At 43.7% G+C, this 20,638-nt stretch overlaps 1 protein-coding gene across 1 annotated transcript; it reads right to left on the reverse strand.

Moving 5' to 3' along the window:
- Window positions 1–4,100: 4,100 nt before the first annotated feature.
- LOC103923937 (alpha-1-antiproteinase 2-like) lies at window positions 4,101–9,072 on the reverse strand. Its single transcript, XM_009332375.1, has 4 exons — window positions 8,406–9,072; window positions 7,128–7,398; window positions 5,163–5,310; window positions 4,101–4,535 (listed from the first exon to the last, which is right to left on the reverse strand). The coding sequence occupies exons 1-4, from the start codon at window positions 9,052–9,054 to the stop codon at window positions 4,341–4,343; spliced, it is 1,263 nt and encodes a 420-aa protein (XP_009330650.1). The 5' UTR covers window positions 9,055–9,072; the 3' UTR covers window positions 4,101–4,340.
- Between the last annotated feature and the right edge of the window lie 11,566 nt (window positions 9,073–20,638).

The raw sequence follows: 20,638 nt of genomic DNA on the forward strand, positions 1-20,638 counted from the left end.
CAAAGATGAGAATTTATCAGTAGTGCTTTTAAATTATAACAGTCTTACCCAAGAATTATTAGTCTGGTTACAATACTAAGACTTACAGTTCAGATTATGTATAGTTAAAATTAATTTACACAAACTTTTTAGTATCTTCCCCATTCTCTGGTGTTACGCTCACCCTTTCTCTGCCCCACTGGTTCCCCAGGTCAATGGCTTCCGCCCTAAGGGAAGGGAACGGCAGGACGGCCACATCCTGTGTCTTTGCTGGGAGGAGTACGAGGGTGGTGGGTGCAATCTCTGTGCTCTGGGGTCTGCTTGGGGTCATTTTGACACGTTTGCTCACATGCTCTACCCTTTGCTCTTCCTTCATTGGTTCACAGGTCCACATTACACCTGAGTTTACTACCTGTGCTGTGTTTTACATATAGTGGGTACTTAATCCCTGTTCCCCTAGTTATCCCCCAAACTGGTTTTACCCAGCTCCCAGGGCTGCAATCCTTTGATGACCAGTAACTGAGCACTGGTGAGCAGTTTATAGCCCTGAGGCCTCCAGTATCATCCTGTGCCTGTACTCTCAAGTCCCCTGCTATCACCCCGCCATGCCTGTACTCCTTCATTTTTCATTCTAGGGCCATAGACATTTCACTCTATGCAGAATAACTACTTGTTCTTAATATCTCCTAGTTATAGAAATATCTATATTTGTAACAATATGTAAATGTTATACCATACTATCATATAAAGCTAAGGAAAAATTTAAACAAATTAGGTAATAACGCCTAATTGCTGGGTAATTACTGTTACAAACAAAGAAGCTAAAACCCCAGGCAGGCCAGGGCAAGTCCAAGCAAAGCCTGACAAGTGCAAAAGACCTGAGGCCTGTGCTGTTAGTTTAACACAAAGCAGGTAGCTGTGTTACAAGCAACAACACTGCTGTATTTGCAAGGCTAAAGACTATGCTGACCCATGTCTTTCTTCATGCTGAACAAGAGCTACCAGATTACACCTGCCTGAAATGTAAATAAAGAGTTTCTCCCTTGACTTCTCTTTGTAGAGGGGCTAAAGGACTAAAGGTGGGAAGTGAGGGGAATTTCAGTTCCCTTCCTCCAGGTACAGCCTTGGACGGTGGTGAGAAGAGAGCAAAATGTACCCCAAATGCCTCCTTCCAGAAACGGTGTGTGAGCTGGGGAGGCTGTTGCAGTCTTGGGACGCGGTACTTGGAGCACTTGGAGGCTGTCGGGCTACAGCTGATGGCATAGCCCTGGTGCAGTAAATGAAACGGGGCTTTCGGCTGGCCAGGGGAAAACCAGGTCGCCAAAACCTGAGATTACCACAAGTGCAGCTGTGAGTCCCGTCCCCACGCTCATTAGCTGTGTCTGCTGTGTCAACGGCTAATGAACCTGGTGGTTAATTGCTCCCGAGATATACCTCTGGCTCGTTTATATCTATACATTGCCCATAGCACTGAATGGGAATAGCTCAGTGGCCTGACACCCTGCCTTTCTGCCCAGCCTTCCCTGCTCTGCCGTGAGTGCCCTTGGGGTGGTCTGCAGGGGGCAAGGACCTCCGTTGCCTCCCGCCCTCCATTTCTTGGGAAGGAGGAGAGCAGGACCTGCTGGTGGAGCAGGCGCTACAGCTGAGCCGGCAGCGTCAACCTCCCACACGAACAAATGGCGCCGGCGGGTGGGAGGGATAAAATGTTAGTCTGCAGGAGGGAAAGTGGGAGGCTGTGAAAAAGAGCTGATGCAGAGAGGAAACGCGAAGAGCGAGCGTAATAGGGAAAATCTGTTTGTTGTTGCTTGTGGCGACGAGAGCAGGATTAGGAGAGTAGGACTTGGTGGATGGGGGGGAGAGATGAGAACAGGCCACATAACAAATGGCACAGCGCAGCATGGACGTAGGCAGGGAGCAAGCTGTCTGCTGCTCTTTTGTGCTAAGTGTGGTGCCTGCCTCTTCTTCAACACTGTCTCTGGCAAATCTTGCAGTGGAAAATCACAGCACGATGTCAATACACCAGGAGCTATTGCCTGATGAAGCAAGTCTGGCAGACAGCTCCCGGACGCCGATCTTCGCACTGGCAGGAAATCCCCTGTGGGAACGGCAGACACCCCTTGTCGCCACCGCTCTGTCTTCCCGTGGCTGGCACGCAGGTACCACCTCACCTGCTGTCCCTGCAACCTCCCCAACATGTTTTACAAACAGAGAGAGATCATATAGGAGATGCAGTGAGAGGGGAAGCACAAGCTGCGGAGCGCCAGTTCTGTGTGGTAGCACATTTGCCTCTGCTCCTCCCTCCTACAGCCTTGTAGGCTCATTTTCCTGGAATATGAGAGGAAAACAATTCCCACATCCTGCTTCTGAATGGGGCACATGTCTGTGAGAGCACCAAGATACTGAGGATAGGAAAGAAAGGAGTCTTCTTCCCAAACTATGGATTAACAGCCTGCGAAAGCTGATGTAGTTGATGCGAGGGATCCTCTTGATCTTCAGATCTCTCCCAGAACCACATGGGGACAACCTTCCTCCCAGTATGCTGTATTTCTATGTATGTGTCTCCATCCACTCCAAAATGGTTTACAAGGGAGCGAGCAATATTTAGTCTTGCAGCTGCCGCAGGTAACTGCATCTGGGACCTCTGTTTCTTCCACATTTCTTGATGTAAACTGAGGATCACTCTACTAAAATCAATTGTATCAGTTTTGCAACTGGTGCAAACTGGTGCGACTCTAGGGAAGTCAATATATAGCTAAGGATCTCACCTCTTTGAGCTCTCTCATTCCTAAAGGTTTTACTGCTGCTTTGCTGGATGCCCGTTTGTTCACAGCAGTTAACAGTAGGAGTGATAACGGCGAAGAGTGACCCTATCATCGCTGCACTGTGCAGTCATATTTCAGGAAGACACGAAACTTGTACAGTCAGATAGGGTGTCTTATGAATTATTGCTGTGTGGACGTCAGGCCACAAAGCTACCCAAACAGATGGAGGTGAATGCAGGAAGGAGCCAGGAAGATGATGTAGCGCACATGCATCTTTTTCACTGGGAGTCCTGCCATCGATGCTTGTGAGTTGTCCATAGACTTGTCTATACAGAGACTGTGTCTGTTTAGTCCAAAACCACCGTCAAGCACCACGTATGGGAGTTAACAGGAGCTTTTTACTAGGAACACAGAGCAGAAAGGAGGCTTTCCTTTTGACTATGAAAGGAGAGACAGTGCTTTGCACCAGACTGGTAAAATCACACTTGCTCTTAATTTCACAGAGGGCACACAAGACCTTGCTGAGGCTGTGTTAGCTTCCCAAGCTATTTGACTGCTCCCAACATGATTCCTGATGCCATGACACCATTCCAAAAAACACAACTGTAGGGAAGAAAGGGGCAACTGTACTCTTTCTGGTACCTGTTGCCAAGGCACGTCTGTTGAAAGCAGTTACCAGCCAGCCTTCAAGCTGCCCTATGTCCTACTTGGGTGCCTGCTACCACCCCCTGGGTCAGACGATCTACTTATTGGGTGCTCCCTACCTACTTTGTTGGCTGTAAAAGGACGGCGCTTGAAATATCTACAATTTTCTAGACCCTCATTATATGTTTTCCACAAGTCTCAGCTGACAGTATGCTTGTGTAATTGCCATCCAAACACCTCACCTGCCCATCCAGCTACATCCTCCTTCTGACCACTGATGGATACATGTGTGAGAAGTCAGCTACGTGCACGGGCTAATTCTGTCGAATTGGCAATACGTGGTTGAAAGTCTTCAGGTTCAAGAGCAGATTTGATCCTCCTGCTCTGTTTTGAGCTGCAAGAAACTCAGGAAGATTTGCTGCTAGATTAATGCTAAAAATGATAAAAGGTTTCTGGTGGAAGAAGGAGATTTTTTTCTCTGTTGAAGACAGCTTTTCACATTCTGTCTCCATTAGAAACTTCAGTCTCCCGTGACCCTGATCCAACTCTTCCTATCTCTTGTTTACTTACTTATGGTAAATTACAATCACTTTTGCTTTGTTTGCAAGAGTGTTAATCATTTTATCTGCTATTCTGGCTGACAACCACCTATTAAGCAGGAGTCTTCCATTGTAACACAAATGTCTCTCTCTCAATGCTGGCAAACCTTAGGTCTTTCCTTGGCTTTCAGTCAAGTAAAAAAGGCATTCTTTGCTAGCTGAATTTAAAACATTTTCCTTGCTTCCTCTTAAGGAAGTGTCATGGTCAATACCAATAGTTTTTGATAATGGCATAGAATGACAACTCTTGCTAAAAAGGAACCATATACTAAGCTGGTACAAATGGAAATAAATCATGTCATGCAATTTCACGTCTTCTTTAATCAGTAATAGCAAGCAGAATCCGTATGTCACTTCAGCTAGTAATAGTCGGGTTAACTATTTTTCCTATGAAGAGTGTACTGTTTGTATCTCTATCAAAAATCAGCATGAGGAAGGGATGGTTGAATTCAATGGTTGGAGGAAGAGACACTGTCATTATTTCAGCAGCAGTTGCTGCTGCTGCCTCAGTACCTCTCTCATCAACATCCAGAGCAGCCTTATGAAAAACCTAGGAAGAAAGAAAACAAACAGTCATTCTGGGCAGACAACAGCCACCTGAGAGATGAATCAGATCCTTTTTAAAGCAGCCCTGCTTTGGAGGATCCACTGAGAAGTGAGTAGGAGCAGCAGAGATGTGAGCTATGTTGTTGTAGTCGTGGCTGTTTTAAACGAGGACCAGGACGAAGCTACAGAAATCTCCTCAAAAAAAAAAAAAAATCCCAGCCTATTTTCCCTCTGTCACAAAGACTGGATGAAGGCTGGAGGCTCCACTTGTAAGAGCTTGTCTGCACCTCTGAAACTGAGTCTCCAGAGTGGGAGGACAGGCTGTGGTGTGCCTGCCACATTAGTGGCTCCCCTCAAGGAGCCAGGGGTTGATGTTCCTCTCATGTTCCAGATATCCCCCAAGAGCTCTCGGCTGATACCAGTCTTGGAAAAAACAGATGTGCAGCAAACTAATCTGATCTCCACTGTAAACTCCTCTTGTAAGCTTGCAGGCTGAGGCCAGGGTGAGCCCAGCTGCAGGCAAGCTGGGAAGCTGTGAGCTGTATTTAGCTGGTGTTTCTGGATGCTACCACAGAGTGGTTTTCCTGCATGTTCGTGAAAGAAAGGAAAGGGCTGACAGCCACAGACTTACTTTAGAAACCTTCAGCTCTGGGGTGCCAGTGATGCCAGAGAGATCTGCCTGGTCAGTGAACACATCCACAATTCCCATCTTGCTAAGAGTGTTCGTTATTTCATAGCTCCCGGAAATAGAAAATTTGGGGAAGTAGAGGCTCATCAGGCTGTTAGGTAAAAGAGAAACACAGAAGGTGGTGAGAAGGATCTTTCACCAAGGTAAATGATGGTGAGAAAGCTGTGTAATTCCCATGAGTGTCAAACCCCACAGGGCTGGACCACCCCTGAGTGTACAACAAGCACTAATTCAATTGCTGGTGGTTCTCATGGTGACACAGGCACTATCATTCATAGTAATAATAATAATAATAATAATAACAATAACAACCAGTAATACATATCTGGTTATTTGCTTCAGCAAATCTGAGAACACTCTGCAAAGGAGGACAGTAACGAGAGCCCCTCTTTACAGCCAGAGAATATGAGGTGCAGAGGTGACAGCCCATGTTGCTCAAGCAGGTAGAGACCTGAAGTGGGGCATAGACAGAGTCTGCTGGGGGAGAAGTGTGGCAAACCCCAGCACTTCAAAGCAAAGCAGTGTTTTTGGCTTAGCTGTGGCATTTGGCATGGCTCCAGGGAAGGTCTGTGCCCGGCTGCCTGCACCTTTGGACACCCTATCCTCTAATTGTCTTCCTCCCGTGGGCTGGCCATGATTGAGTTTGCCTTTGACTGTGAGCTATCTGTAGGCAGCTCCTGCTTAGTATGTGTTCAGTTGGATTTCTCTTCATGCATTGTCTAGGGATCCTCGGAGCCTCCAAGTCACCTACTGCAGTGATTACCCTTTAGGTAGCTCAAGTCTATGTTGTCTCACCAAGAGATAGCTTGGGTTGAACAGTAAAATGGACCGGATCCAAACCCCACTGCTGTAGTCTTTATGTGTTACTGCCCAGTGCACTAGAAGATGATGGGACCAAGTCTATTAGCACTGGCATCAACATAATAGAACTGAAATTGCCATCCATTTGGTTTTCACAGCCTCTCCCATGAAGAACTTATTCCTATGTTGATCTTGAAGGAACTTGCACCAAGAATTCATTTGGATAAGGATTTTCCTCATTTCGCAGCTGAGAATTATACATTTTTATTTTTCATATTTGAGATATCACATTATTAACTCATATCCAATTTGCTATCCATTATGTTTTTATTAACTGTGCTGGCATTTCTATAATGATGCACCAAGAATCATGGGTGTGAACTGCACAGCCTTATTAGTTGTGAATCAGGGCAGAGCTTGGTAAATTAGGCACGTATTAACTTGATATTACTCATCTACCAGTGCTAAGATTGCTTCCCTCCCAGACAAACAAGGTTGTAAAACGTGTTAGCTGATGTTAGTGTCAATGGTAGGAGCTAACAGAACCTCATTAGATTTTTATAGTTTCAAAACCAAAATGCCAGAAAATCAGGACACCCACAATTAATCACTAGCCTGTTCTAACAACCACTGTGTGTTGCAATGGTTCTTGTAAGGAAGCTATTTGTGTAGGACATATTATGTATGTATGCATTACTACAAACTTTAAGTTATGGTTTATTTAAGGTTTAGACACATGTCTGAGTCACAGTGGAGAGGTAAATCACATTAGCTGAAACCTCAGTACAGGAGATTTGCCTTAGAATTGCCACCTTCCCACTCAGTCAATGGACTGTTTTAGAAACGCCAATCTAGGCTTGTTCTTTGGGACTCCTGGGAGCCCATCAGGATGGTCTCCACTCTGGTGGGGGGAGCAGCGAGTCACTCAGGCATCAAGAGAATAGTTAAATACCAACCAGCTGCAAGATTTTTACAGCTAGGACACACAAGCCAAAAATAACCCACTCACTTCCCAGAATCAGCAAGTGTTTGCATTCCCCCCCCCCCCCAAAAAAAAAAAAAGACTATAAATCTAGGTGTCACTGCAGCTGACTGGCAGAAGATTACCTCTGGAAGAGATGGTCTGACCATTCCTGGATGGTTTCCTTGACCAGAGTTTGCTCTAACTGCTTCATTTTCCCTTTTGCTGGCAGAACCAGAAATGCAGTAGCACTCCCATTATAATGAAGCCGTACCACGGTGCATGACAGCTCCTCATCAAAATAGAAGTCGAATCTGCCTGTCTGGTGCATCATAGGGACCTTCACAGTAGTTTCAGCATCCACAAAGAACTCCCTTTCTTCGGTATGCTCTGGTTTAAAAGGCTTTTCCCAGTTGCCTGATACAGAGAAGGAGATATATCATAGGAGAACTGAATATCCCATGTCCCATCCCATCATAAATTGAATTTTATATAACTAGTAATAGCATTCACCCATTCCTCCATTTGTTAAATTCAGAGTGTTCAAACATAACATTTTAAAATGTGTATCACAGTAAGGCAAGAATCTTTTACGTGGTCAAAAGAGTGCCTTAGATTCCAATTTCACTTTATTTTTCAGATGCCAGTAATGAACTAATTAGACATTTTCTTTGTACCTACCATTACTTTTCTGTTCAGGTGATCTAAGTGGCCTTTCTGTAAGTTGCCATTTAAGGGCTTATCTGACATCATCTGTGTGCTCATATACTGTATGCATTTTATTACTATTTACTTTAATCATAAGCCTGAATTTGTAGATAAAATTAATGTAGGATCTCATATCTGAGTGCTGTTGTGTCAGGCTTAAGAGCACATCGTCTAACCCCCATCAGAAATGTACCATGTTTCCACTTTGTTCCTTAAAATGTCCTCCCCTGTTCATCACTAGCTTCTTCATATACAAATGTGTTAGTGTGTATACATAAAGGACTCTGATAGGAAAAAAAACAGATTATGTAGTAAATTAAGCCATTGAATCATAAATACTTTAAAAGAGAGGCATTAAAAGGATTAGGTCATGCATGCTTCTCAGTGCCTTCAATGAAAATTAGAAGAACGTGGGGCAATTGGAGTTACAGGTAAAACCACAAAAGTGAGCTCAGGCTGCATGGGAGACTGCGGCTTGGAGCAGAGCTCCTGTGGCAGCCACAGAGAGAACCAAGCCTGTGTGGCCCCCAGCTGCCTCCCCGTGCCAAGCAGGATCCTGCCACCTCTCCACCATACCTCCAGTATGCCATTAGGGGCTCTTCTGGCCCAGCAAAGAGCATTTGACATTTCCCCCAGAGCAATTTCCAAACGAGGTAGCTGACATTAGATCAGTTGATAGGAATGAATAACATGAATGTGAATCCTAGAGGACTTACCTTTAAAGAAAACAAAGCTAGCCAGAAGCATTACAGTCTGTGGATCCATGTCCTTGACCAAATCAGTAATTTTCCCATGTGTTTTCCTCTCTATATAATCGTTGATCTGCTTCTCAGCCTTCGTGGGATTGTTAAAGTCAGTGGTAAAAGCCTCCAGCTGATATAGAGCTTTGGCATCATCTAAAAACTTTTTTAGAGGTTTCAGCTTCTCTGTTAGAAAGATGGCATTCCCCATGTTGAGCTGGACCCCGCTCTCAGGATGGCTCAGCATGTGGACAAGATTGTGGAAGCCTTCATGTATCTCTTTCTCCTGAATCTCTGTAAGGTTGAAGGTGAGTCCTTCCAGGATTTGAGTCTGAGTGGTTGATCTAGCCCCTAGGGCCAGCATCGCAAATGCAGTGGAGATGCTTACAGGAGAGAAGAAAATGTTCTTATTAGGTGCCTCGAGTGTAACCTCTTTAAAAAATTGAAATGCAAAGTCAGCGTTGTTTGGCACTAGTTTGAGGCAAGCGATCGCTTCACCTCTGTGATGCATGTGGTATTTAGGTTCATTTGGATCATGTCCATTGTGGTGGTTGGGTGGGAGTTGACCATGGGCAACAGCATGAAGCCCAGCCAGTAGCAAACTTATACAGAATGTGGTCTTCATCTTCTTGTATTACAATCCTATGGAAAAAAGGAGAAGCTATTACTAAAGTAAGTAAATTAATTAAGTAGAAATAGTTATTCTGTCACTCCCACTGAATAAGAAATCTTATGTCTTTCTTTTGTCCTCGGTTTCCATGTTCTCCAACTCTTGCCAGATTGTTTTTATTTTCCCAGGCCTCCTGGCAAGTCTCCGCCAACTCTTTCTGCCACCCTCACCCTAAATACCTGCAATGACAAAATTCAACATGGATTAGCTGAATACACAGCACCCTCAACAGGCCAGAGAACGGAGCATATCCCATCAGAAAACACATCATGGCTAATCACTGGAGAGCTGTGATACCACTGGGCTTTTGACACTAATGGTCTAAGATAATTCCTGGAAAGCGCATCACAGAAGAAGTCTGGATGTTTTGTGAGTAAAGGAAGAAAGAGGAAATTCATGCAAGTGGGCAGCAATCAATAGCTACATACAAACAGAATTTGAGCAAACAGGCATGAAGGAGATCTTTAAATAAACTTTTGGTCAGATTGATAAGGCACCCTATGTCAAGAAAGGACAAATGGTGGCGGCTGTTTTTCGGTAGCAAACTGAATATAAAGCCCTATGTCTCTAAGGAATAGGTGCTCTTTCTGAATAAAAATGATGTAATGCTTTCAATAAGAACCTGAAATAATGTTTTCTCTTAATAGACAAACCATTGGAGTGGGTTCATTTTCAGCACAGCAGGAGTCAATGTCATTAACAAAAACAAGGCCTTATTTTTGTCAGATGCTCTACTGGTCAAAGGGCAATACATTTATCTTAACCTGTTACACTTGGCTGTGGTATCTACGTTCCTTTGCAGAGCTGATACTCTGCACTGTATAAGCTCTTACAAAGGGACCTTGGAAATGTGGATGTGAATGTCCCAGCGGGCCTCATTTCTGAGGAGGAATCTAGGGCAAAGAAACAGTGAGAGAGTTGCAAAGGATTTGGGGAGATAATGAGCCAGATTTGCTAAAACCTGTGCAAGGAGGGGCATATTAAACCGATTGCACCTTTCTGTCCTGGCATGATTCAACTTGAGAGACTGTCGTCAGAAAGTGCTATGCTCACGGTCCTGCTTTCTCCATAACATCAGAGGGAGCAATTTGTCTTAGTAGTTGAATATCCAGTTACAGTTAGACCTGCATAAGACTGACAAAACATTTTTGAGCTACAATCAAATATTCAAACATTTACATGTTTGATATAAGCATTTCTAAAAAGCAGGCCTGTTTGCAATAACACCTACTGTGTTATTGACAAATGGAAGAACCGTAAGGGTTCTTGGTAACTACATTTTCAATTACTGTGCACAGTAGCTTTAAATTATAGTTTGGCCTCCTCCTCTGATTTTGACATTGAAATGATACTTCTCAATATATCTAGCTTCTTGTAACTCAGCATAAGAGCTCCAGTTCTGAATATTTAAAATGAGCTATCAGTGAGCCAATGTATTAGTCAGACTTTGAAAAGAAATCAACTCCCAAACAAAAGCATCAAAGCTAAGCCTAATCTATTTCCACATATCCAGCAGGCCGATTCAGAAGCTGCCTCTGGATAAATTATTCACTGTGAACTATTTACTCAGCTGCAGTCATGATTTATTAAGAATAACACGAATACCAAAGAATGAAACATTTCATTTTAAACATAAGTCACCACCTGTTCTCTATCTCATCACATTTAATATTTATTATGAAACTCAGCAGATAGATGGACTTTTCTATATACACATTGAAGTGTCAATTTCTATTTATTTGGAATGCAAAGTAGACATGGAATTTAACTGACCTGGTCTCAAAATTATGGCTAATGGATATAGCATGGTTTTGCTGTAAGGGTTCTGTAAAATATTGGTTACAGTTTTCTGAAGGTTTTTTTCCTATCCTGATATTTTTGCTTTATGTAGTTATGACATGTTTGCATTTTGTGGTTAATTTATGTACTTTCATGGAATTAATTTCATTTTATTACAGCTCTGAATTCACAGATAATTAAATACAATCTGAATCTGAATCACCCATCTGTTACTTAGTACTGGCCAATCACAAACAGTCAAGACTCATGAGTTAGCCCTCACAAAAATCTTGATAATGGTTGATTTTAAAATCATAAGATTATAAAAGACTCAGAAGCTGCAGTTTGTAGAGGTCTTTTTTGTTGCTTAAGCCTTCAAGATACAAGTGGCCGCCTCTCTTAGGCCTTTCTTTGAAATGTTAAGGTACTTTTATAATAGACTTTGCATCATGTAAGCCTTTAGAATATGATTGGGAATTGTTACTTCATACTTGATATTTACTATTCCATTTGATATTATTGTGGCTTCTAGGTTAGCAAGTGATCAGCCAGTGATAAACTGACAACAGAGACTCTTTCAGTATGAAGCAGAAGATGCAGATTCTCATACAGTCTTAATGATTGAGGGATTTTTCCTACCAAGCACACTTGCTAACAATTTATTAAAAAGCAAAAAGCTGAGAACCTGTGCTAAAAAGCCTTTAGGGAATTAGCCCCCTGTCTGAAGGGACTAATTTTGCAGGAAGCTTCCTATCTTAAGACTTTACTCATATAATCTCCAGAAAAACAGTTTGTCCATAAATGTGGGAGTAGAAGTGAAAAGCTCTTCAATTTTAATTCCAAATCTACACTGACTTGTTGAATAGCCTGGAAGGAAACCCATTTACCTCTCTGCCTCTTTTCTTCTCCTTGGCTATGTTATGCAATGACAATATATTTGTGGTATTCAAGAAAAGGTTGCTTTCATGAAGAGCTTTCAATCAAACCAGAAAACGACACAAGAGCGTGCCAACACCTGGAGGACAGTGTTCCTTTAAGCAATTTATCTGTAATAGATTTGGTGATAACACTTGTTGAATATATTACCTCTTCCCTATCAATCTTCCCTACCATGCAACCCAGAATGGCAGTACTTATTTTGAACAGTATCCTAGAAAGCAAATGGAGAAAACTGGAATTAGCTGAATAATTCCACCAGAAGACCTGGAAGTGAGCTGGACTAAGTTTTCTGACTGACAGAACTTGCTTCTTTGTGGATATAGCTAATTTGTCCACTTTAGGGCTGATTTTTATCTCTGTGATTTGGAAAGACAATTCTGAAGACAATTTTCTGCCTTTAGAGTCCCATGTAATAGTCCAGGAGATGACTATTCATCTCATGCTACTCCCATGAAGGGTCCTCACCAATAATCTCATTGCAATGAAAATTTCCAGTGCTCAAAAACATATGCAGGCACGAAATAGAAAAGCTGTTTGCTCACCAGATGGTGCTGCTTCCCTCCTAATTGCTTCTAAATGAGGAAATCTGAGAAGTGTTTCCTGAAAGCTGCACTGTGAGGGCACCAGACACATCAAGACATGGTCCCACCACCACCAGTGGTGTCTGCTGAACTAATCTCAGCTCCTCAGGGCCATATTGAAAAAAAATCACCCAAGCACACAAGAAAGTCACAAAAGAAAGACATGACTAGTCACACCTGTGTGTGAGAAAGCAACTTCAGAAGCCTACTGTCCAGGACCGCCTACTCACAGGAGCACCACAAACTCACATGTGCTTTCCTGGCTGGCCTGAATGCTCTCTGCGTACCTCATTGTATGTGCCTGGACATGCTCAGGGGCTTTTCCAGACTGATCAGCTAGACATTTACTTCTCTTGTGATTCAGAGTTTTGATGCCTCTGTGCCTGAGGCCCCGAGAAGATTGCAAGCACAAGCCAAGGGCATTGGATTCTGCAGAGAATCCAGCCACTGTGAGTACTTCATTAAAAGTAATTCCTTTTGCAGCAGAAACATGGAAGCCAAGTTTACACCATCCTTTAGAAATGTATGTGACTGTTCACACAGCTGTTCCCAGTGTTGTCTGTCTTCTGGAAGACAGCTTAACATTGGAGAGCTCACCTGGGAAGTGCACCCTCCAATAGTGGCATCACCCACTTCTAGGCCTCCTTTTACCTGGAAACAGGTGAACATGAGCTCTCACTCTCTACGAGGCCACCATCAGTATTTGCTGTTGAACCTGAGTTACTGCACATACTCAGGGATGAAGCATCACTGAAGCCAGAGGGTAAAAGAGAAGATAAAAAAGAACCAGTGCAGTGCTTAGGGCAGTCAGGTGGGACAGAGATTTTCTTCTCTTTGCAAAGCAGCAGCAGTCCCAAGAACAGATCAGACCAGGTTCCCAGTTTCTACTTTCCCGTGTGCACCTGACCACTGCCCAGTCTCTGGCTCCATGAACATGTTGGTCTCATTGTGATCTTAGCTCCCCTGAGCATGCCTAAATTGTGATGCCTATGTCCTTTATATCCAGCTGACCCAATAAAAGCCTCTTTCTCACTGGAACAATTGCTAAGACAGATTTCAATATAAGATACAACCCTAGGAAAGACTTAAAATCAATTGCATGCAACAAGAGGATACACTTTTGAAGTCTCTCTAGGAAACGCAAAAACAACTACTTACAGCAGCTTCCAAGGATCCTGCTGTCTTCACTAGGACTACCCTGCAGCTCCCTCTCTTATTTATACTGTTAAATAGCATTATGAAAGCAAAGCGTCCTCTAGAAAACATTAACCAGGGCAGACAAGTGTTATTACTTTAGGAATGGTGCAGAGTAAACAGTGAAGACAATTTTTTGGGGGAGGCACCTGATTTTTGCTGTATATGCATGGCCGAACCCTACCTTTGCTTACAAAAGTCGTAAGAGTCCTCCTGCATTTCTGCAGATCATCCTGCTGGGAATCCAGCCCCTCACTCTAGCAAATATTTCACATGCATCATTAACTTCTGTAAACTGCATGAATTCATACAGTAGGAGTACTAAAATGAATAAAATTAAACACATATATAATACTAGACAAGAGCCTAAGGAAAAGACAGCTTGGACACATGCTGCAGCCAGATCTCATCTTAGTATTTTGCACAGAGATATTTTGCTTCCTCTACACCAGACTTTTAATAGCTTTTATTTTGCATATTTGTTTTAAATGATCCACTATTTCTTAATTATCTACTTTGCCATTAATAAGGGCCAATTTCTGGGGACATCACTAGTAAACTTAAAATTAAAACAGTGGCTGAGGGTTGCTATAGGGATGGCAACATGATGGCAGAGATGGGCACTCAGGAACCCGTGGTACCCAGCACACCCCAGCTGTATTGGTGTCACCCGGTACCTCATGCAGCAATGGATTGAAGGACAAACTGTTGCCCTGTGCTCCACGAGTGTAGGCTGGCACAAGGTGCAGGCACTGCTGAAATACAGGCAAGAAAGTGTCAGGCTGGTACACTAGAGCATGCTTTCACACAGAGGTGGACCCATGTGGTCGGGCCACCTGTGTTTTACATGATCCTCCCTTAAAGCCAAACTTCATGCAGGAGGCTGTGCTCCTGCAGCATCCATGGAGGGACAACCTCAGGGGCTGTGCTAATGTGGGTATAACTGAGGGACTGGAAAAAGCCCACAGGTCAGTGCCCAGCTGAACATCTTCCACCCAGGAGGAGCATCCCCTTGGGAAGTAGGGGACTGCAGGAGAAAAGGTGCTATACTTCATAGAATCATAGGATCATAGAATCGTTTAGGTTGGAAAAGACCTTTAAGATCAAGTCCAACCATTAACCTAACAGTGCAAAGTCCACCACTAAACAATGTCCCTAAGTGCTATATCTACACGTCTTTTGAATACCTCCAGGGATGGTGACTCAACCACTCCCCTGGGCAGCCTGTTCCAATGCTTGACAACCCTTTCTGTGGAGACATTTTTCATACTATCCAATCTAAACCTCCCCTGGTGCAACTTGAGGCCGTTTCCTCTCGTCCTATCGCTTGTTACTTGGGAGAAGAGACCGACATCCACCTCGCTACAACTTCCTTTCAGGTAGTTGTAGAGAGCGATAAGGTCTCCCCTGAGCCTCCTTTTCTCCAGGCTAAACAACCCCAGTTCCCTCAGCTGCTCCTCAGAAGACTTGTGCTCTAGATCCTTCACCAGCTTTGTTGCCCTTCTTTGGATGCGCTCCAGAACATCAATGTCTTTCTTGTAGTGAAAATGTCTTGTCTTGTAGTGTTCTTTAAGGGAAGAATCTTTCAGAAAGAAAAGCTTTACAATAACAGGATAACTGTTTTCGTGGGCTTTTCCTCTGGGCCATTCCTCAGGGGTTAGGAGCAAATGGTAGCATTTATTTTCCTCTGTTTTCCACCATGTATCCTTGCACATGTGAAACTACCAGTAGGTGCAGCATCGAGGGTTCCATGCACACAGGGCTGTTGGAACTGCTGCAAATCCTTTCTTTCCTGGCTTCTCCTCTCTTTCTCCTCTGCAGGTGCCTTTCACCAGTGCAAAGGTAAGCAGAGCAATTCAGTATGAGTTTTGATCAAGGCTGCTAGAACATGTGTTTGAATTGTTTACCAGCTGGTAAAATAGCAGCTGGGCACATGCAGCCTATTTCTCTTTAAAGTAACAAATGAAAACAGCCTCTGAAGTTACAGAGCCTTACCTAGAACATGTGCAGACTGAAGATGAATAATACGTGCACCAAGAGACAAATGGGAACACAATTAAAGAAAAAAAGTGCAGCTATGAGTAAAGTTACTGAGAAAAGTGAAGAAAAAAACAATTGACTTAACATGACTTTGTTTAAGAGCAGTTTAGTCTTGCAATTGAAAGTGCTCTTTACCTGCTGATGTTTCTATGGGAGTGCAAGGGGGAAAATGAATGTAATAAAACCTAATCCATATCAATCTCCAATGTTATATGCAATGTGATACCAAATTCCTTTTCCTTCATGTATACAACAGTTTCATCCAATCATGTAAATTATCCTGAAATTTGCAGAGACTCTGTTTCAATATTTGATAGCAGAATATGTTGCATATGAACTTGCAGCTCTGTTTTTGTGCAGGCAGCGGGCTTATGTAGCCACTTCTCTGACATTTTGAAAGACAGCTCGTTAGCAACAATGCTGTTAGGAATCCTTCTACTTGTTCCTCTTGGTCTGGAACATTAGGTGTCTTATTACTTTGAACTCCAAGTTACTTCAGGGGTTTTAAAATTATTATTAATATTGCAAGATCTGAATAATACTATTTCATTTTCAGTAAATTGGCAACATTAACAAGAGTCACCCAGCATGAATTCCCTTGGAAACAGGCTGGCTGTAGTCCAAAAACAATTAATTATTTAAATTAGACAAACTATATGCTTGCTTCCCTGGCAGAGAAACACTTTTATCTTTTCTAAATATTTAACTAATTACCCTGAAAGCCATTTTAAAACACGATGCGTTGTTGTTGTTCTGATGATGCCCTCTGGAGTACAGAGAGCACACGAGTCCCTCCTACGATAGTGCTGAGATTAAATGTCAGCATGGAGCCAGTGAAGGCTGTACCTTTCTCTCCACTGCCAGGCTGTGCTTAATTTGTGGAGCTCTGTTTCTCGCTGTGTTTCAAGGGGAAATGCACTCATGGTTACATAAACAGTTCAGCAGTGACCTGCTAGAACAAGTTACCCACAGCGCCAATACAGATCAGGTACAACTGTGTCAAGTGTCTGCTCCAGTCCTTCCAAGTGAAGATATGACAGATCTTCACCTTTAAGCTGCTTCTTCCTTGATTTCATGCTATACACTGGTCTTGCCCCCTGCCAGCCCCTCACGGTAGGTCCGGGCTCACTCCAAGGGGGAGTGTCTCGCTCAGATGTTAATTCCAGCCCTGCTAAGGGAATGCACATGTAGCACTGTCCCTTGAGCCACTGCAGTGAGTCCCTACCTTTGCTTTCACTCTAGCATCAGTTTCTTTCTGCAATGCAGTAAAGACCCTCCAGGTCCCAAGGAGACTGTTACTTTCCATCACTTCAGAAATTTGGCTTTGAGTCCGCTTCCTCCTCATCTCAGGCTGTGGTTTCACAATTGCTTTAACCCGACCAAAGTGAAGGATGCCGCTGCCAGAGGTGTTGCACCTTCCTGCATCCCTCCCATCTCTCCAGGATGGTCAGGAGGCTGGAGCCCAGGACAACCAGGAAGAGGCTGGGAGACCTGGGTTTGTTCAGCCTGGAGAAGAGAAGGCAAAGGGGGAGGCTGTACCTGCTGTCCTCCCCTACATAATGGGCTACATTAGAGAGAAGATGGAGCCAGAGGTGCACAGTGGTAGTGTGCACAGCAGGGGACGCAAGCTGCAGCAAGGTAAATGCAAATGAAATATAAAGTAATGTTCACAGGAAGGTGAAACACAAGGGCAGGTCACCCTGTGAGGCTGTGAAATTGAGGCATCCAAAACCTGGCTGGACGTGGCCCTGAGCAACCTGAGCTAGATTCCAGGCTGGTGCGAAGCCGGGCAGGTGGTGGGATTGGATGACCTCCAGAGGCACCTTACAACCAAAATTATTCTACTTTTATAATAAAAAAGACTGTGAAACCATGCTCTCAGGAGTCCCTGTCTCCACTCGCACTGCAGGTTTGCACCTCACCCTGTAGAGAAACCTCCCTCTGCTTTTCACCACATGACTCCAGAGGCTTTTCCCTGAAACACTCAGCCCCCCCGGGAAGGTGTCATCTCCCTCGTCCTCTGGCATGCCACAGCAGAGCCAGCACAAGGCAAACAGACAACCTCCCTCCCGGCTGCCCAGACGCAGGCTCTGCCAGAGCGCAGCACACAATATGCACACTGGGAACAAACAGATCTGGTGGACCATCTGCCATGCTCCCAGCACGCCGCAGCCGCGGCAGGTGGCACGCACCCCTCCATGATGCTGCCTGGGCTCAGGCTTGCAGCACTGCACAGGACTCTGCTTTTCTCCTTGGAGACTTCAGAAGTTTCCAGCACTGATCATGATCTCAGTAGGGATCCATGTAGCTGCCTTGATTTCTCTAGATTTGCCTGTAATTAAGACCTGCTAATGATATGCTTTTTAAAAGCCTACGTAGGAGGGGAGAAGGAAAACAGTGAACCTTGGAACAGGCAAACTTGAATGGCTATTTCAAGATTAGAAGTAAGTTGCTGCCAAAGAAACACTTGATACTGTCGTTTTCCTTCACATCTGCCAAAGAAACACTTGATACTGTCGTTTTCCTTCACATATCTCCATGAAGATGGTAATTTTTCAGATGTGTCTTTAGTGGGGCATTCAAGCAGGTGAGATTTAACTCCATTTGCTTCCTTAGAGATGCAAGAAGCATGACGGCAGGTGTCTCAGCGGGTTTGATTCTTTGCTGTCTAGTCTCAGGACAAGCTAAAGTGTCTCCAAAGATGAACTTGTGTGATTGCAGTGCAGAGAGCTGTCTCTGATTATTGACAAAATCCTTTAGCACAGAAGAACAGAGTTTGGAAAATGTTCAAATGCGTGCTAATTTGTTTTGTACATTTATATTTTTTTATTATCTGAGTAGACTTAAGTTCTGCTTTCTTGTGCCATGAATAAACAATGTATGTGAGTGGGTCTGAGAACAAATGTTGACAGTTCTTTACCTTTTATCTGGGCAAATTTCATTCCTCTCTGTCTGTTTGCAATTGTTCCCTCTGGAGAACCGTAGGGAAGAGGAAGATTCAGTCAACCTGTTGCTTCTATGCTCTAAAATTATGTGGTCTGAATATACTCAGTGTTAGATCTTTATTTTGATAATGGTTGGTTCTTTCACCAAAGAAAAGCCCTAGGTTTCTGCAGGTTTAAAATGTCTGCACATCTCTTGCCCCACACTGTGAGACAGATGATCCATGAGAGATTTAAACCCTGGAAGCTGCCCAAGAAGTGTCAACTTCTGCACATGCTTTGTGGCAACACTTTTTTCTTTCAAATCCCTCCTTAAAAAGCACATCACCTCTGCCAATATGCCTTTAGATCTCCCTGAAATGGCTAGGAAATTGGAGACTAACCACTTACAGAAATACCTGTCCCAGCAGACTGAAAATTAGCTTATTCTTTGGCTTGATTTTAAACCCCGTAAGTCTACCATAACCTGTGTGTTAGGCTGATTGCCTCAGCATTTGCATTGTCTTCTCTTCCCCTAGAATCTCATTTTTTTGTCCCATCCACCATCTGTAGTGATTATCATGTACTTAGATAGCCTAGAAACAGGTAGTACGGGTACTGCAGGTGATAGAATCTGGGACTCTTGGACGGGCTGTCACATGCCAAGCGACTTGGCTGGACTCATTAGCTGGAAATTCCTGCAATTAGGAAATGCCAGGACAAAGGTGGCCCTGCTGTGTTTTTTGGCCAGAGATGGGACTGCTGGAGTCCCGCTTAGCTGACACTGATTTGACATTAAATTTCTCCAGAGGCAAAACTGGAGCCCCCCTGTTCCTGGACCTGGCTGCCGCATCCTGCAGCCCCTGGGCTGCATTCTGCCTCCCCCTCCTGTCACACCTGGTGTCTTTATACCAGTGATAATGAAAATATTGAATCAGCTTACACCCAGAGCACACGCCCGGGAAAGCCCAATTTCTCCTTAACGCTGGATCACTAAAACCTTTGAAAATCGTTTCCAATCTTGCACCAATCTTGTAGTACATATTTCTGTACCTTATGTAAGAATATGTCATGTGAGACAATAACGCCTTACTAAACCTAAATATAACCTAGCTATTGCTTAGCTAAGCTGTACTTTAGCTCAACTATTTCCTAATGACAAGGCTTGTTACTCTGCCATTGGAGGAGATTAGGTTGGTCTGATGTGGTTTGTTTTTGACAAAACCATTTTCGTTTTCTCATCTTGCTTTTTTCCTTGCTATTTATCATCTTGTTATTTTCTAGATGCTTTACTAATATTTTCAGCATTTTTCCAAGAACTGGAGTTGGGCTGAGTGGTCTATAATTCCCTACTTTTTATCCTTTTCCAATGGTCTGAAAATTTATTGGTTTTTTATTTTTTTAAATGTTGGCTTGTTTTCACTTAGAAGCACACAGTCTCCTCTGCCCCTTGGCAGGGGTTGGGAAGGACCAGGGGAGTTCAGAGGGCTATGGGGTGTCCATAACTGGGGTGGGGAGCTGGGGAAAGCTGTAAATGGAGGGAGATGTGTGTGAGGGTGACTCCCACATACACGCTTTTTCTCTCCACTTCCCTGAACTACTGCTTGAGTAGGAATTACACACAAGGGTAAAGACAAAGTTGTGTCTGTTTATGTAGAACTCATTATAATCAATGTTGGTAGTGTTAACCACTCCAACTGAAGGTTTTTAATTAGTAACAGGTTAACCACCGTGGAAATACACTTTAATAGCCACCTTCTGTTTTTGTTGTAAACACGCTTTGCTGACCCACTGTAATCAATGAATCAAAGGTGAACAGTATGTATTGTATTGCCAAGTATAGAGTTTTCCAAAGTATTTACTTTTTCCCCCAGATCGAGAGCGCTCCTGGTTGGCCTATCAACAAACAGAGAGAGGCAGAGGATGATGGGCTGTACTGAAGGGGGAACCGATCCTGCTCCTGCATGTATGTGAGGATCTCCTGCAGCAATCGTCATCTCTGGTGTGGAGCACACCCTTAGGAACAGCTTGCAGTGAAATGAGAAGTGATCCTCACCTTTTGAATGGTTGGTTTATGAAGAAGTA

Source organism: Pygoscelis adeliae, unplaced genomic scaffold, assembly GCF_000699105.1.
Source record: "Pygoscelis adeliae isolate BGI_AS28 unplaced genomic scaffold, ASM69910v1 Scaffold429, whole genome shotgun sequence".
NCBI lineage: Eukaryota > Metazoa > Chordata > Aves > Sphenisciformes > Spheniscidae > Pygoscelis > Pygoscelis adeliae.

What these genes read in the sequence shown, in the direction of transcription:
- LOC103923937 (XM_009332375.1), bottom strand. Translation starts at nt 9,054, where the DNA reads ATGAAGACCACATTCTGTATAAGTTTGCTACTGGCTGGGCTTCATGCT. An exon ending in TAGCTTTGTTTTCTTTAAAG is followed by an intron (nt 7,399 to 8,405) that starts GTAAGTCCTCTA and finishes TCTCTGTATCAG; the next exon opens with GCAACTGGGAAAAGCCTTTT. An exon ending in TCAGACCATCTCTTCCAGAG is followed by an intron (nt 5,311 to 7,127) that starts GTAATCTTCTGC and finishes TTTACCTAACAG; the next exon opens with CCTGATGAGCCTCTACTTCC.